The following is a 15497-nucleotide window of genomic DNA, read 5'->3' on the forward strand; positions in this document are numbered from 1 at the left end:
TATGATGATATTGCAGCTGGGCGAAGATCACGAGAAGACAAAAGAATCATCGGAATGCCTCCGCCATTTGACACAGCAGGCTGTTGTTCTTCAGAAGAAGATGAATGAGATTTACACGGGAAAGGCCGGCGCTTCGTTGCCTCCTATTCAGATACAACCACCCTCAATGGGAAGCGTATTAGACATGCTCAACGTCATTAATGGAATACTATTTGTCCAAATAAGGTAAACATTTCACTAGACTTAGTTGGTTGACATTATTTCACTAATTAAATTGAAAATAGGTTAACCATTCTTCAGAAGTAAATTTTTCATTCTAAGGTAACGGAAATAGTCCTAGAAATCTAACTTCGGACCAGTGCGTGAAAATGTTCACACTTGATTTATTTGAAATTTAACGTATATTTTGAGGAATTATATGAAACATAGATGTGAAATTTGTCGTAAGGTCCAAACCGCGTATTTTTCTACTGAGAATAGAACTCGATATTTCGCTTCATGATACACTGATGGAACATGATTATTTATCCGTTACAGTCAGGTTTCACAGTTTACATTATTCATAGCAGTATACATTGTATGCAGTATACAGTAAGGACATTGGCTATAGGTGTAAATAAAGCTAATATTGAAGTGATGGGCGAATCAGGGGGAAATTTCCCTCTGTAAATAAACAAGAGTATTGCTGGGAGATGTGTTTATATGAGCATGTTCTGCATAATGTTAAGGTTTGTGTGATTTTTTTTTTCTTAAGTCATACTTCTATAAAAGTTCCTTAACTCACTTACCGAATGTATTAAAAGTAACCCAGTAAGAACATGCAACATTGTTATAAAATACTGAAAATGTACACAGAGGTAATCAATCACGGCAATTTATGAATTTCTTGGAGGGAAAGTTTGCAGTCCTTTTGGCACAAGATTCTGATCAAAATTTGCTTGTAACTGTTGGATCAGTTGAAGGGACCAATTGAAAACTTACTTTGAAATTGCAGAAAGTATTTTTGTGCTTAGCTGAGAATAATTCCCGTCCATTATGAAGAGGTTTTTAGAAGTGACGGGTAAAAGAAGACTTGTCCCTGTCTGTAAAATGAAGGATTCTCCCATAATAGTACATGTATTTTGCCGGGACAAAAAAAAAAAAAAAAAAAAAAAAAAACTGTATTATGGACGTGACCGTCAATGGTAGTTTCATTGTATAAAGCTAATTGTAAGTTTATATAATGTTAAGTTTTATTTTTAGTAAACTGAATATTGTCTTTTTTTTTTTTTTTTTTTTTTTTCAGCCAACAAGATATAGAGAATTTCAAAGCGGAAATCGAGAAACGTCAAAAGGAGTCTTCACCGAGTGCGTTGGAAGAAAAGACAGGGAATGAAAACGAAGACTCCTCTTCCTCCTCCTCCTCCTCATCGTCGTCCGCAACAGGAGCGGTGGCCTCCACAAACGGCAGCGAATCAACAGCGACTCAACAGCCCACTGAGTCCAGTTGAGAGCTCCTCACACATTTCTCCTTATCTCAAGACATAAAGTCCTATGCAGGGTCCAAGACTATGAATTATTATGATAATCATGAATTACAGTGAACAGAAAGAAATGTTCTCGGAGATATAAATGAGAAAACGTAATGTTCAGATTCTCTTCGTTGCTATCTTTTGTTTATCTCAGTCAAAATAACCAGTGACCAAATTTCAGAGCCTTGTATTGTCCTAAATGAAGTAAGAATAAAATCAGTGTATGTAAGGAATGTCGTAAATTCTCGAACATACATGTAATATTACTAAAATTATATGCGTTTATCTAAAGATCAGCTCAAGGTGTCTTATAAAACTTTATGGTGGTGACTCCTATGGATAAAATAGTGATTATCCGATGGTATATATAAAAAAATATACACACAATTTCATCCTCATAATAAAGAACACCAAAACAGTGCTTGGCTAAACCTGTATTTATCTACGCTACCATCACCATACATAAAATTCATTAGTGTATGTACGTTTCACGCCGTAAGGCGCAAAGGGAAGCGAAATATTACAAAATAAAAATGCAAGAAGCTTGTTTTATTTGTTATGTTATGTGTCTGACGTGGTGTCTGAATGTGTGATACGTGAGCAAGTTGTTAGTAGTAAGGTCAGTTGAGACAGAGATTTAAGAATACAAAAGATAAATTGTTTTTTTTTTTTCTTAATCTTATCGATTTCATATCAAGAACACACAGCAAAGAATTTAAAACACAAACAAAAAATGTTAGTTTTCTTATGGCTATCGTTAATCAATTGTTCTTGTTATAGAATGCTTCTAGCAATGAACTCATATTTTTCTTGGAAGTACTGTAGTAAAAGGTACTTTTTTCTCTTCTGTATTGTAAATAGGGTTAAAGGTTTTCTTAAAACAGAGCAATAATATCGAAATTTAAAATAAAAAGAATGCGTGAAAGGATGTTATCAAAAAAATAAGCTTTGGAGTGCCCATATAATATGAAATATATCTTTATATATATATTACAGTGACTTAATGTAGGTTCTTCTGAAGTTTAATGGTTCCTGTTATGGTAGTTGTTGTCTTTTTTTGAGATTTGTTTTTGTAAAAATAAAATTTCGTAATGAAATTTGTGCTAGTTGTTACATATATTCGTATATATCTATATATATATTTTGTGTGTAGTTGTTGCATAGTTATTGGATGCGCCACAAAATGATGCATTTGTTAGATACAGAAGAAATATTTTTCTTTCTTTCTTTTGCTGCAGTGTGGCATTCTGTATAGTGTGGGAATTAGGTCAGATCTCAATACTAGATTTATTATATATATAAAAATGAAGTTTACGTAGTGTTTGCAAAATACAAAATAATGTGTATTGTTGTTGATGATTGAAGTAACGCAAAGCTTGAAAATGGATGGCAATAAATACGCAATGAGAAGTCGTGGTGCTGAAGAAATGGCTAAAAATAAATGTTAGAAAAAGGCACATATACAAACACTATTATCTCAATATAATGAACTCGATTTGAAAATCTAATCTTACGAACACCCTTAATTTATACCTCCACACACACACACACACATACACACATGCGTATGGAATCGTGACAGATTTCTACTGTCTATGACTAGAGAGTCGTTTTGAGCTAAATGATAAATATATTTTGTAGCCAGGGTATAGCGACAACTGCTTCATAGATATTTAAAATAGTTTTCATAATCTATTTTTTGTTCTATGTTTTATTTGTCATAAAAAAATAAAGAAAATTCTAGTTTTGTAGCAGTACTAGTAAGAAAAATTATGGAAAGTTTTTCCTAGTAGTAGTAGTAGTATTTTTGTAGTATTTCTAGTTTTATTAAGCAGTTTACATTCCAGTTTGGAAATGTGACGAAATTAGTTATAATTTGTATGTAGTAATATACCCCACCCCATAATCATGCACGTTCCTGCGAGGCGGCAGGTTCCTAGTTACCGGACTCGCGTATTTTGCATAACAGCACAAACGTATAATTCATGAAAAACAAGCTCATATTTTCGGGGGGGGGGAAAAATTGCTTATGAACGTTGAGGCTACACAGTAGACTTTAGTAAGAGGCGTTGTATTGGCAAGCCAGTGAATTAGAAGCATTTGCTGTTTGGTTCCAAGGATTTTTCAAAACGTAGAAAACAAAACACGAAACATTCAGATAGTATTATTTATTTTTCAAAATTATTGTTATTAGTACTTGAATTATATGATAATAATAAATCTGTCTTGAAATATTTCATTGACGTCGCAGTTAGAATTTCTGAAATGATGCTAAGAATGGCGTAAATTTTCGTATGTAACTCGACAGCAGTGACTTGATGTTTGAGATGTTGAAATTACTGGAAGTTTACAATTATCACAATACTGTATTGACATCTACATACATTTGAACGAGAATAAATCACTTGTAGAGCCTGTCTATTTCAAGTGTGCCCTCGGAAAATATGCGAAACATACTTCAGCCCCACCCTCTGACGGAGACAACCCTTTCTTTGCTTAGGGAAAAGAAGTGAATAATCTCAGCTGTGTTGCCAATTTGTCATTCAGTCGTTTGGTCTTGACGAGTGAAGATCGTGGACTACTTAGAATGGCTAAGAAGATAGAGCACAGCGAAGTCCATGAAATAACTCATTGTGGCAACACTTCCGCATCCAACAATTGAAATATCTCGGCCGCAGCAACTTGGCCCTCTTCTTTCGAGGGAGGTACGGGAAAACTCACATCGACAGCAGCGCCAAAAGGGGCAGATTTGAAATAAAAAAAAGGCTCTAGCTGTTGTTTTCTAAATTTGAAATGCGATTTTGTCACGATATTATTTAGCTGTAATTCCAACTGACAACAATCAAGTTATTCTTGTCGGGCTATTGATTTTTTTCCTAAGAAATATTTGATTTTTGCCATACAAAATAGTTATTTTTACAAGTAGCTACAATGTTGACTAGTTTAGAGGATGGCGGTGGATTAAGACAAGCGTGAATTAAAATAATGTCTATAATTTTTGGTTGTCATTTAACCATAAAAGGAAAATTGTTAGTAATATATTCATGAATCCTATTTCTGTTCGTGTACCACTAGTTCTATTGTAGAAAACGTAGTTTCATTAGGAACAAAACAATTATTAAGACAATTACGTTAAGAATTGTTGTAAATAAGAATATGGAACGAAAACTTTGAGTGCTATAGGATATCACTGGCCTTGAAGTTACCTCATAAATGTGCGGTATGAAGGACTATTTATGTTGTTAGATGTAAAGCAATAATAGTTAGAAGAGAGAAAGCAATATTCGCCATTTTACGACGTTCTGAAGAAGAAGAAGAAGAAACTGAAAAAGATTCTAGACGTGATAAATTTTAGGTTGTGTCTGTTATTTCGGAAAATAGTCTATTAGTCAAAAGGCCTAAACAAGAATAGTAAAGGTTGTTTGGATTCCTTATTCTGTTTCACACGACAAACCTATTGTGACGTTTTTATGACCCTCAGGGGACAACCCTAGTCAGTGATGGTATGTTATTTTTGCTTCTAGTAGCTTCCTGTTAGACCTGTAATTCTAATGGTTGGTATTTATTAGATGTAGATCCAGTGAGAGTCTACCTAGTTCAGTAACTTCTGTCTTCCTGGCAGTTAAATTTTGAGTTTCGGTTGACCTTCATAATTTTTTCTGCGTTTCTTCTTTCTTATTTGTTGTATATATATTTTTTTCTTCGCCTTCTGAGGTTGATTCCTTCAGATTTTGGCAACTTCTGTTTCTACATTTTCAGGCTCTAAATCCACGTAGTTTCCACAGTGTGGTAAGACAGACTTTAGGCACTAGCACAGAAATTCTTGTCTGTATAGAGTTTTGTGCATTTACTATAATGTTAGTATTGTATTGAATATTAACAAATGTTACTACGAGAGGGAGTCCGAAAATAAATTTCTCCAGGCTACTGTGGACAGGGATGGGGATGCAAGACCTAAAATAAAGATCAAACGTACCTTTATTTCTCCACATAAGTACCACGTACATTAAGCCATTTGTCATACTGGTCTACAAGCTTCAAAAAACCCTTCCAGGAAAAATTGAGGGCTCTGCATACGGAAGAAGCGTCGAACAACTTCTGTGACTTCAGCATTGCTTTCAAAGCGTCTGCCGCAGTCTTCTAAAAAGCCAGGAACAGATGGAAGTCTCACTTGGTGCGAGATCAGGACTATATGACTGATGGGCAAAGCGCTCCCATCCAAGAGTCGCAGTATGATTTTGCGTTGCCGTCGCTGAGTTCCGTTGCTATAGACTTCCTCGAGGCGGTTTGGGATTTCTGCGCCACGTGCCTATTCATAACGGACAACCGCTCGCACTTCCTCCTCTGACCACGACGTCAAAACGCGCCTTCTCTCTATAGCTACCAGGCTCAGACTGAGAGAGTCGTCTCCGCTTTGCGCAGGCGCTGCGACGGCGTTATTTGCAGGATCGTGGGCGAACGATACTGTTTTGTTTCCCCCATTAGTTTTCGCCTTCGTGGGGTAAACGAGAGGGGAAACTTATTTATGGACTCCCCCTCGTAGAATAATTCCTTTTTAGTTTGATAATGACACACGTACAGTGAAAATAAAACAGAGAAGTTCAATACATGAAAATGACTCGTTTATACAACTTTTCGACAAAGGCTAATTTTGTCGAATATTATTACAAGGATCATTGTGATCAATATAACTAACTTAATTGAATACGAATATAATGTGGGAACTTTAACCAATCCTATTGTTATCAGTTACGACAACTTTTCACTATTTTATATTTAATTATGCAACTATTGAGTTGGTTCATTTTGGGAGAAGTACAATCAGAACTAACTTGTACAAGATCAGAATTGTTATTTTCAGGATGCAGCACCTTTTGTGTTTAATAGAAGTTGTTTTTTCGTTCCTGTTATAAGAAAGTCATAATTTTCAAAAACTGTTCAGTATCAAAGGAGTCCTTAGAAATTTATTTCATAGGTTTCTAGTATTTATGAAATAAATACTTGAAAGAGTCGTAATTTCTAAGAGGTAAAATATTAAAAGGTAAAAGAAAATCGAGTAGAAACTATGACTTAACAATTACAGTGAACGGCAGATTTATCAACAACAAACAATGTCTCAAGAACGTTAATAGTATTTTGTGTTAATATACAATATAGCAAGTGCATTTTGTGTATTGTAAATTAATGCCGAATAATGGACTGAAAGATGAGGTGCTCCTTTTCCCTTCTAACGTTTGCTGCTCGATATAAGACTACAATGCAATATAATTTTAATATTTTAACTACTGCAGTGTGTATTTTTGAAACATGGTGTGGCAGGCTACTAAACTCTCCCAAAACACTCGAAAATTTCTTCAGCTCTCCTGGCAATTTTGCGAATCGTAGATAAGTAGCGAAGCTTAAGGAAGACCTTAAATAGAACCCTGAACATAGTTTGTCTCATATTTGAGTTGATAACTTTTGTATTGTTCCCGATGGAAGCGTGACAGTCATTTTTGTTTTCCTATTGACTATTTGACCAAAGATTCCTTGCTATAATTTGGTTTATATATATATATATTTTTTTTTTTGACAAACGAAATGTGGCGCCAAATCACTGTTTGTTGTTTTACAAATTATGTTACGCTATTCCTTGATGTAGTTACGAAAATATTTGTATCATTGTTATGTCTACGTTTTTTCTAAAGTACATGTAGTTGTTCGTAGATTAGTTATAGAATAACGAATTGGAAAAAAAAAAGAGTGAATTATGTGCTTTAACACATTTGTAATTAAAATCAACTTGGACTGGTTTTGATTCCTTATAGGGAAAAACTAAATTGCCTGAATAAAATGGAGATATGATGTTACTAACCGTATATTGAGAATGTTGGTAATTGCATTCTGTGATAGCGCACGTCGAAGTCATATGATAGGATTGATGTAAGCTGTATCAAAGCATACTGTATACTGCATCATATTCGCTTCATGATTATAGGTTGAACAAAAAAATGTCGAATGCTTAGGAAAATTTTTGTCTTCCACTATGATTTGGTATTGTTTGACAAATGAACACTGTTACATATTCCATTATTGAAAAAGCATGGAACATTTGCGGTACATTTAATGTATGGATTGGGCAGCTATAAAATGTGGAACCGATATACCTTAATGTGAAACAATATCCTTCACATGTGCCATCATTTTCAGCACATTTCCTGAAAAGAATATTTCGTTATGGTTCATGAAATTATAATTTTCAGAGCATACAATGTTTGGCAATTGAACTTCCGACATCTGGTATGCTGAATGTTCGGAATGCCATAACATGTATCCTTGAGGCAGCTTTTCATTTTGTAAACAGCTGGAAGCCATATGGTGCTAAATCAGGCATATATAGCGGTTGGCCAAATTTGGGAACGATATTTGGGCCAGGAGCTCGCGAATACGGAATACTACTTCAGGTTTGTGTAACCGATTTTTTTGCTATAGAGCAATTCGCAGTGTTATTGACTCTGTCACAGATCCCGATTCGATCGAGCGCATGTTAGAACACGTTCAAGTGCGAATGGCTATGTGACTCTCAATTATAGTGCTATTCCGGGAATTAAACTTCTCGTATGTTTTGGATTTAAGAGATAGTCGTATGATAAGGTGAAGAAGGTTGAGTTCAGGCGACTGTAATGGCACCCTTCTTCCAATTGAACGTCTGGAGAACATGGCAACAAGCACTGACGTGCGAAACAGTATCGTTAGTTCCGAGCTTTATAGTTTTCTATACATATGCTTTAAATGAACGCTTATTCACATTCTAAGAATGCAGTCCGTGTAATCGAACGATTTATTTGTTCATTTTCGTTGGTCCACTCATGAATATGCTAGCTAACCAATAAAACTGTATTTGTCGCCGGAAATAACGGCTTCATATTGATTAAAAAATCAGAATTATTATTTGTTTGTGTTATTCAAAGAAGAATGTTTACCAGTTTCCGAATAATCAGCAGGTAATATTCGTTGGCGCGCATAGTCCTGAGCTGAAACCATTATGAAAATACAATTTCCATTTTGGTGGGACGTAAATCTACAATAAGCAGACACACACACACACAAACGAGAAAAGGAAAATGGTCATTTTGTTCTAAAAATGTCAGAATTGTTACTGGTGTAAAATAGAATGTAAGAACTGGTTGTTATATTTATTATTCGTCAAGATTCTCAAACCTGTTATTGTTGTTCATAAAATATAGCAATTAATGCTAAAGGAACTGAAAATATTTTTTAGTAAATTTCATTGTATACGATAGTAATTCGGGCATACCAAGTACTCCAAAATTCAATACAATTCTATATAGAGAGAATATTTTAAGATGATACGATAACTAACTTTCTTTTGAATAGAGTAAAATATTGACTGATAATGGGTGATATAAAATACATTTGGTATATCTCTTAAAGGAATACAAGAAATGATCAGCAAGAATATTTCCCTGTTCGTTAAAGAAGTATCAATCTCGTATATGTCACATAAAGTATAGTCTACATTTTATTACTCATGTTAGAACTCGTGTTTGTTCCAGCTTTCATGGTAACAAATTTACGTTACTTAAATAAGAGCGTTGTTATGCTGTATAAACTGTGCTGGAACGCTAAGTCTCAATACATTGTCCCCCGATTAATGGGGTGAAAATGATACAAGTGATTTTTCACACACAAAAATGTTTCCGAGCTAGGTCTGTTTGAAAATTGGATCGGCCGATTTTAAAATAGTGTAACTCTGAAATTACTGTACGTATCAATGTCAGAGACAAACTAAGCAAATCAATCGACTGCAAGAGAAGTCGGATAGAAAAAAACGTATTGTAAAGGTGTTACTTCGTATTTAAACAATTAATGTAACGTTGGAACCTAATTTTTCAATAGACCTGCTATGGGAATTTCCTTTAGGCAAGACTGCCTAACTGCGATTTCTCTTGTTTGTATATCTTCCTGTTTATTTGATAGGCATAATGGTTTCAGAAATATTTAATTTCTAGTGGGATCACTGGTTCGATCCCAGCCTGCGCCAAGTGGGCGTTGTGATGGCCAAAGACTGTGTTCGTGGGTTTTCTTGGGGTTTTCCCATTTCCTCCCAATTCACTCCACCATTGCATTCATTTCTCATCACCGTCTCTTATAGCCTAGCCGGCATAACCATGGAACATAAAACTGAAAGATATCATTTCATTTCATTTCATTACATTACATTTCATTACATTACATTTCTAAAACCGAACGTTCCAGTCTTAAAACGACCTTAGCTCGGAAACAAAGCCCTTACGAACCTACGTTGACAGAAATTCGGCGTTTATGTGAGAAATAATCAGTATCATTTTGACCTTGTCAATTGAGACACTCTGTGTAATGTTGAATTATAATTACCGTTCCTACAGGTTAAAGTTGCAGTGAAGAATATTTTTTTTTTGAAATGTACTAGGAACGTGTAAGAGTTTCATTTGTTGGGTGTGTCACAGTTCCAGCAAAATTCTTGTCATTAAACTTTGTGCTTTATTTAATAAAAGCAAGAAAAGAATTTAACAGACCGGATCGCAAAGTAAAAAGACTGATACAAAGGGTAATAAATGGTTCATGAAATTAAGAATAAATATACTAATTTTAATGGAAAATATTTTTCTCAAAGCATGTGTTAACCTTTTAACTATGTGACTGAACATCACAGTAAGAACGAATAAATTTTCCAACCTGGACTTGAGACCAAATCAATGAAAAAAAAAAAAAAAAAAAGACTTAAAGACAAACAAATGATACAGTATGTTGTTGAGAACGCTTTGAATATTTCAAATGCATTTTGTAGAGAACTTATTTTTGTTTAATTTTATTTGTAAGGGCTTATGTATTATAATCTGTGCCATACTAAAAGAAATGAAATATAAACCTCCTCCATCCAAGACAGTGATTTTAAAAAACCTAGTCCTGATAAGTTTTCTGCCTGTATTTGTGGAATGTTAATTATTATTATTATTATTGATACTAACACGTTCTCCCTGTTACGTTACAATGCTGTTTCCTGTTTGTATTTTACGAGAGTTGGTATGACTTGTTTTTTTGAAATGTCATTCATATTTTGTAAATCATAGAGAACTTGCCAGAGTGGTTGTTTAGAAAATAAAAACAAAAACAACAAAGCATTATTTGTGATTGGTTTTTAAATACACCCATCCTTAAGGTGCACGTTCAATTATTGATGAATTTTTTTTCTTTTTTTTGTTTTGTTTTGTTCTTAATTTATTACGTCTTAATATTTGAAGAAGGGCTGTGAAGAATATGGGATGAAAATAAATGTTGGAAAGACAAAAGCCATGTTGAATGGAACGAAGGAGTCGGTGTGAAATATAGAACTAGGAGGGGAGAAAATAAAACAGGTGACTAGTTTCCGATACCTGGATGGTATTATAAGTGATGATAGGAAGTGTGAATGTGAAATAAAAGCAAGGATAGGAATAGCGAAAGACGCCTTTAGGAGAAAGAAACTATTTTGTGGAACCTTGAATAAAGAGTTGAGAAAAAACTTATAAAATGTTTCGTGTGAAATATTGTACTGTGTGGGTCAAAAACACGGACATTACGCAGAAATGATGAAAGACGACTGGAAGCTTTGGAAATGTGGGTGTGGAGAAAATGGAGAGAATTACCTGGGTAGAGCGGAAAACGAATGAGAGAGTCTTAGGAATGGTGGGGATGAGAACAATTGCAGATATTGTTGAGAAGGAGAAACTGGTTGAGACATTGGCTAAAAAGGAACTGAATCATGAGGGACGTGCTAGAGGGTATGGTGGCAGGGAAGAGGAGGAGGGGGCGAAGGAGACAATTGATGGACGTTATCAAAACAGAAAAATCGTACGTAAAGACGACGAGGTTAGCGGAAGACCGTGGAACATGGAAGCTTCTCAGTTACGGCAACTGACCTGCCAACAATGACAGAACCTATGATGATGAAGTTTAATGTATTATATTAACTGCTGTTTCGGTGTTCCCGGACACTTTCCTCAGCAGAACCGACAACTTATACGCACTCTGTCTCATTCCTCAGGATTTCCTCTTGTATGCATTATTTTGTTAATATGGAAAAAGGAAATCTGGAAAGTAAAATGGATTGCGCGTAAGCTGTCCGGATCTGCAGAGGAAGATGTAAGGAAATACCGAATCAGTAGTTCATAGTACATAAAATATCAGGTCGTCTAAAAAGGATCGAACTTTAAGGTCCAAATTAAGAATATATTTATTGAGATTTGAAAATGTTTTGAAACATGTGCACCACTTTGTGCCATTACTATCTGTCATTTTTCCGACACCACCATAATCTCGTCACTATAGGACTTCCCTGATTTTTGGACAAAAAAATGTGACACTTAGTTTTCATGGCCTGTTTTCAAACTAACTTAACACCATTCACGAAGTTATGCAGAGACCGAAACATGCGATAGTCTGATGGTGCCAGATCCGGATACTACGAGAGATGCATTAACACGTCCCAGTCAAGTTCTTTCAATTTCTGACGGATGGTTAATGATGAGTGCGGTCTGGTGTTGTCAGCGTAGTAGAAGATACTGTTTCTGTTTAGTAGTTCCGGCCTTTCTTTTTAATTGCTAGGTGCATTCGCGCTAATTGTCAACATTATAGGTTTGGGTCTATATTTCTACTTGGCGACAGCACCTCACGATGCACAAAGGCCTTCCAATCCCACCAAACGCACAACAAAACGTTCCTGAGTATAAGCGTGGGCTTTGCTACAGACTCTTCTCGCTTCGACTACAATCTTTTTCGCACGTTGTTGTAGGTTATCCACTTCAGAAATGGCTAGAATTCGTTATGTTTCACTAGATTCGCAGATAAAAATTCGATCGAGTAAATGTTCTTGAGTCAAATCAGATCATGTGGCTCCCAAACGTTGAGCTTCTGTTTGTAGCCAGCTTCCTCCAAATTGTTGAACACTGTCTGGTGACGGATATTAAGGTCATTGCCGAGTCATAGCTGCTTACATGCCGGTCTTACTAGACTTCTACCAGTGGCCTCGCGTAGCGTAGTCGCTAATACTCTAGCATTTAGTGCTAGCGGTCCTGGATTTTGATTCCCGATGGGGACACCCGGTTTAAAAAGATTTAAGATTTTTCAGATCGCCATCCTAACAGGTTTTCCCATTCACACCAGGCAAATGGCGGGATAGTGCCTCACATGGTCCCAGGCCGCTTTTTTCCTCTCCTTCCCTGGGCAGTGTGATCGCTGAAGGACATCATCCCTCATACATGACCATAGATGCCGAACGCCCAGAAATCTAACCCTAAGAGATTTTTGCTAGAATATCATCCACTATTATTGTGATTAGTCACTCACTGCGAGGAATATCGAAATTTGCGAAACGAAAGCGAAGGAACTATCTCGGAGCTGTTGCTTTTGTCAACGTATTATTGCCCATACAAACAGTACAAATTTCTTCATAACCCTGGACGGCGTTTGGACCTTATCGAAATAATTGTAAAATTTATCGAAGTTTTGCGAAAAGTTCACTTATCTCTGCGGCACAATTCCCTGTGAAAGTTCATGTGGTTCGGATGTCAGTTTGTGGATTCACGTCTCATAGCCTCGCTGCTGAACGGGTCACTAAACTCGAATCGCCTAACAACTAAAAACTGATATTCTACAAAAGGTTCTGTAGACCATTTTCTTCATAATGGAATTTTATTCGTATCAAACAGAACAAATGTCTAGTATAACAAAAATTCTGTAAAACCTTCAAAAATATTAAAAACCTTTAAAAAGGAGATTGACATAGGGACTTCTACCAAAAATAGGTTCTAACAAGCAATGTAGGCTTTATAGAACCTGAAATACGCATTCTTCGCATGGGAGCTGTATTTGGAAGTCAACGCCTGTGGGAGTATCAGCATTCATCTCAGCAACCGCGAAAACTACTACACACTAATATCGGTCATTTTCTACTACTTCTACATGATCCTCCCCTGGTTCGATAAAAAACGCTTCGTCTTGGTCTGGGGCCTGGACCAAGGTACCCGTGACCAAAATTTGGTAACTCTTGGTCCACTCGTCTGGTCCCCAGGCTGCCCACAGAAAGACACAAGACGAATTCTATTTTATTTAAATTAGATTATTAAATTTGATCAGTTATTATCTTTGCTAATGAAATGTTCTTTCGGAAATATATGCAAAGGGAAATTAGGTTTTGACCTAAACTTCGACATGTAATAATAATGTAATTAGAGCGTTTCTATTTCAAGTGTGCCACTGCTTGCGCTGCTAGCGATGTGTTTTTTCCGTATTTCTTTCAAAAGAGGAGGAACAAATTGCTTTGTCCGAGAACTTTCAATAGTTGGATGTGGACAGGGTTGCCAGATGGACGAACTTCGCCGTGCAATGTCTTGTTAGCCATTCTAAGTATAGCCTACGATCTTCACTCGCCAAGACAAGACGACTGAATGACAAATTGGCAACACAGTCGAGGTTATTCACTTCTTTCCCCAAAGCAAAGACAAAATTTCCTCCGGAAGAAGGCGGCGAGGATGGAGCCGAAGTATGTTTCACGTATTTTCCGAAGTTACATTTGAAATAGAAAAGGCTTTACTATGTTGATTTATAAACAAATCAGGAAAGAGGCGGTGGTTCAGTGAGCCACTCACTGGATTAATCGGTACTTTAGTCAGTTTGTAACGACAATATTATAGCCATGGGACGTCAAATTTATACTGAGTTTCTCAAGAGTTCTTAACATATTTATAATTTTGTCGAGAATTGAATTCAACATGTATATTTCAAGGTAAAATGTCAGGTATCTATTCAGCATATAACGAATAATACTTTTGCTAACTTCCAATGCCTTCCACTTTATTTAATTATAAACAATTTCTTAATTTGTAACGGTATCTTCGACATTTTCAAGTATAAATTTATTTTTTCATCTTTTTCTGCAATGAAATGTAATGGCATAGTGACATTTTGAACTATGCTCTCTGTTTTGTTTAGAACTAAAGATGAGTATTTTCAAGTTGTGAAAGAAAGTAGTTTTATTTTCTTTCTTTTATTAAGTTTTATGATATTTCTACAGTGTCTTATGTGAACTGCAAAAAGAAAGACTGCATTTATCGATTTTGTTAGGGACTTGGCACTTAAAACCTTTAAGATAATTAATTAAAGTGATAGAAGGATATGCGTATCGATCTCATTTTCATAGCAATGGGAAAAAGATGCTGCCTCATGAAAAACTGCATTTTTTCTTGTGAAAGATAAGTGTAGCATGTCGTAAAACAGCTACGTGCCATTTTTAGTGTACACTCATGTCCAAAATGATTGTCGCATATCTATAACTGTCTTCTTGTAACAATATAATTTGATAATGATTTTGCAAGGTACTTTTAACACTGATACTAAGTGTATAATCGGGAAATGTATATTTGTGGTAAATTTAATAGGAAAAGAATTACAAATACGAAAATTAAAATGAGTAAAACAAAATGTTGCTAAATGGACAAGAAAGTTTTATTTTCGTTTTGTTGTTCTTATTTACTGATCTTTTGGCATGAAATTTGCCACATACATGTCTTTGCCGATTATACACATACTAACATTATAAGAAATACCGGGCGAATTCGTTATCAAATTATATTTCTACAACAACATATTTATAGACATGCGACAATAATTTTGGACATGAGTGTACATCATGGAGTGTTGCTGGTAGCAGTGTGGATATCGTAGATAGTATGTTTGCTCGAGCGTTGACGATGAAACAAGTTATTATAAGTAATAGCTCCTTTCAACGCCAACTACACATAAGCAAAGATTCTAAATACAACCTTTAAAAACACCAAAGATTCAGCATCATATTTTTCGAAAGATAATAAACACCACAAACAATAAGTAAGAATTATTTTCAGTACCGTGCATCTAAATGGATGACCACGAGGCTTGAGGAACCAATAGGCAAATCACAATCAATAC

General features: G+C 35.5%; 1 protein-coding gene across 2 annotated transcripts in view; it reads left to right on the forward strand.

Moving 5' to 3' along the window:
* The window catches only part of clu (clustered mitochondria protein homolog), a 193719-nt gene extending 183044 nt beyond the window's left edge, over positions 1-10675 (forward strand). For both annotated transcript variants that reach the window (XM_081770529.1, XM_081770530.1), the window contains exons 23-24: positions 17-225; positions 1286-10675. In XM_081770529.1, the coding sequence (XP_081626655.1) occupies positions 17-225; positions 1286-1490 (414 nt within the window). In that variant the 3' untranslated portion in view covers positions 1491-10675. The remainder of the gene's footprint in view (positions 1-16; positions 226-1285) is intronic.
* The last annotated feature ends 4822 nt before the right edge of the window (positions 10676-15497 follow it).

Source organism: Thermobia domestica, chromosome 9 (assembly GCF_964235325.1).
Source record: "Thermobia domestica chromosome 9, izTheDome1.hap1.1, whole genome shotgun sequence".
NCBI classification, from domain to species: Eukaryota; Metazoa; Arthropoda; class Insecta; order Zygentoma; family Lepismatidae; genus Thermobia; species Thermobia domestica.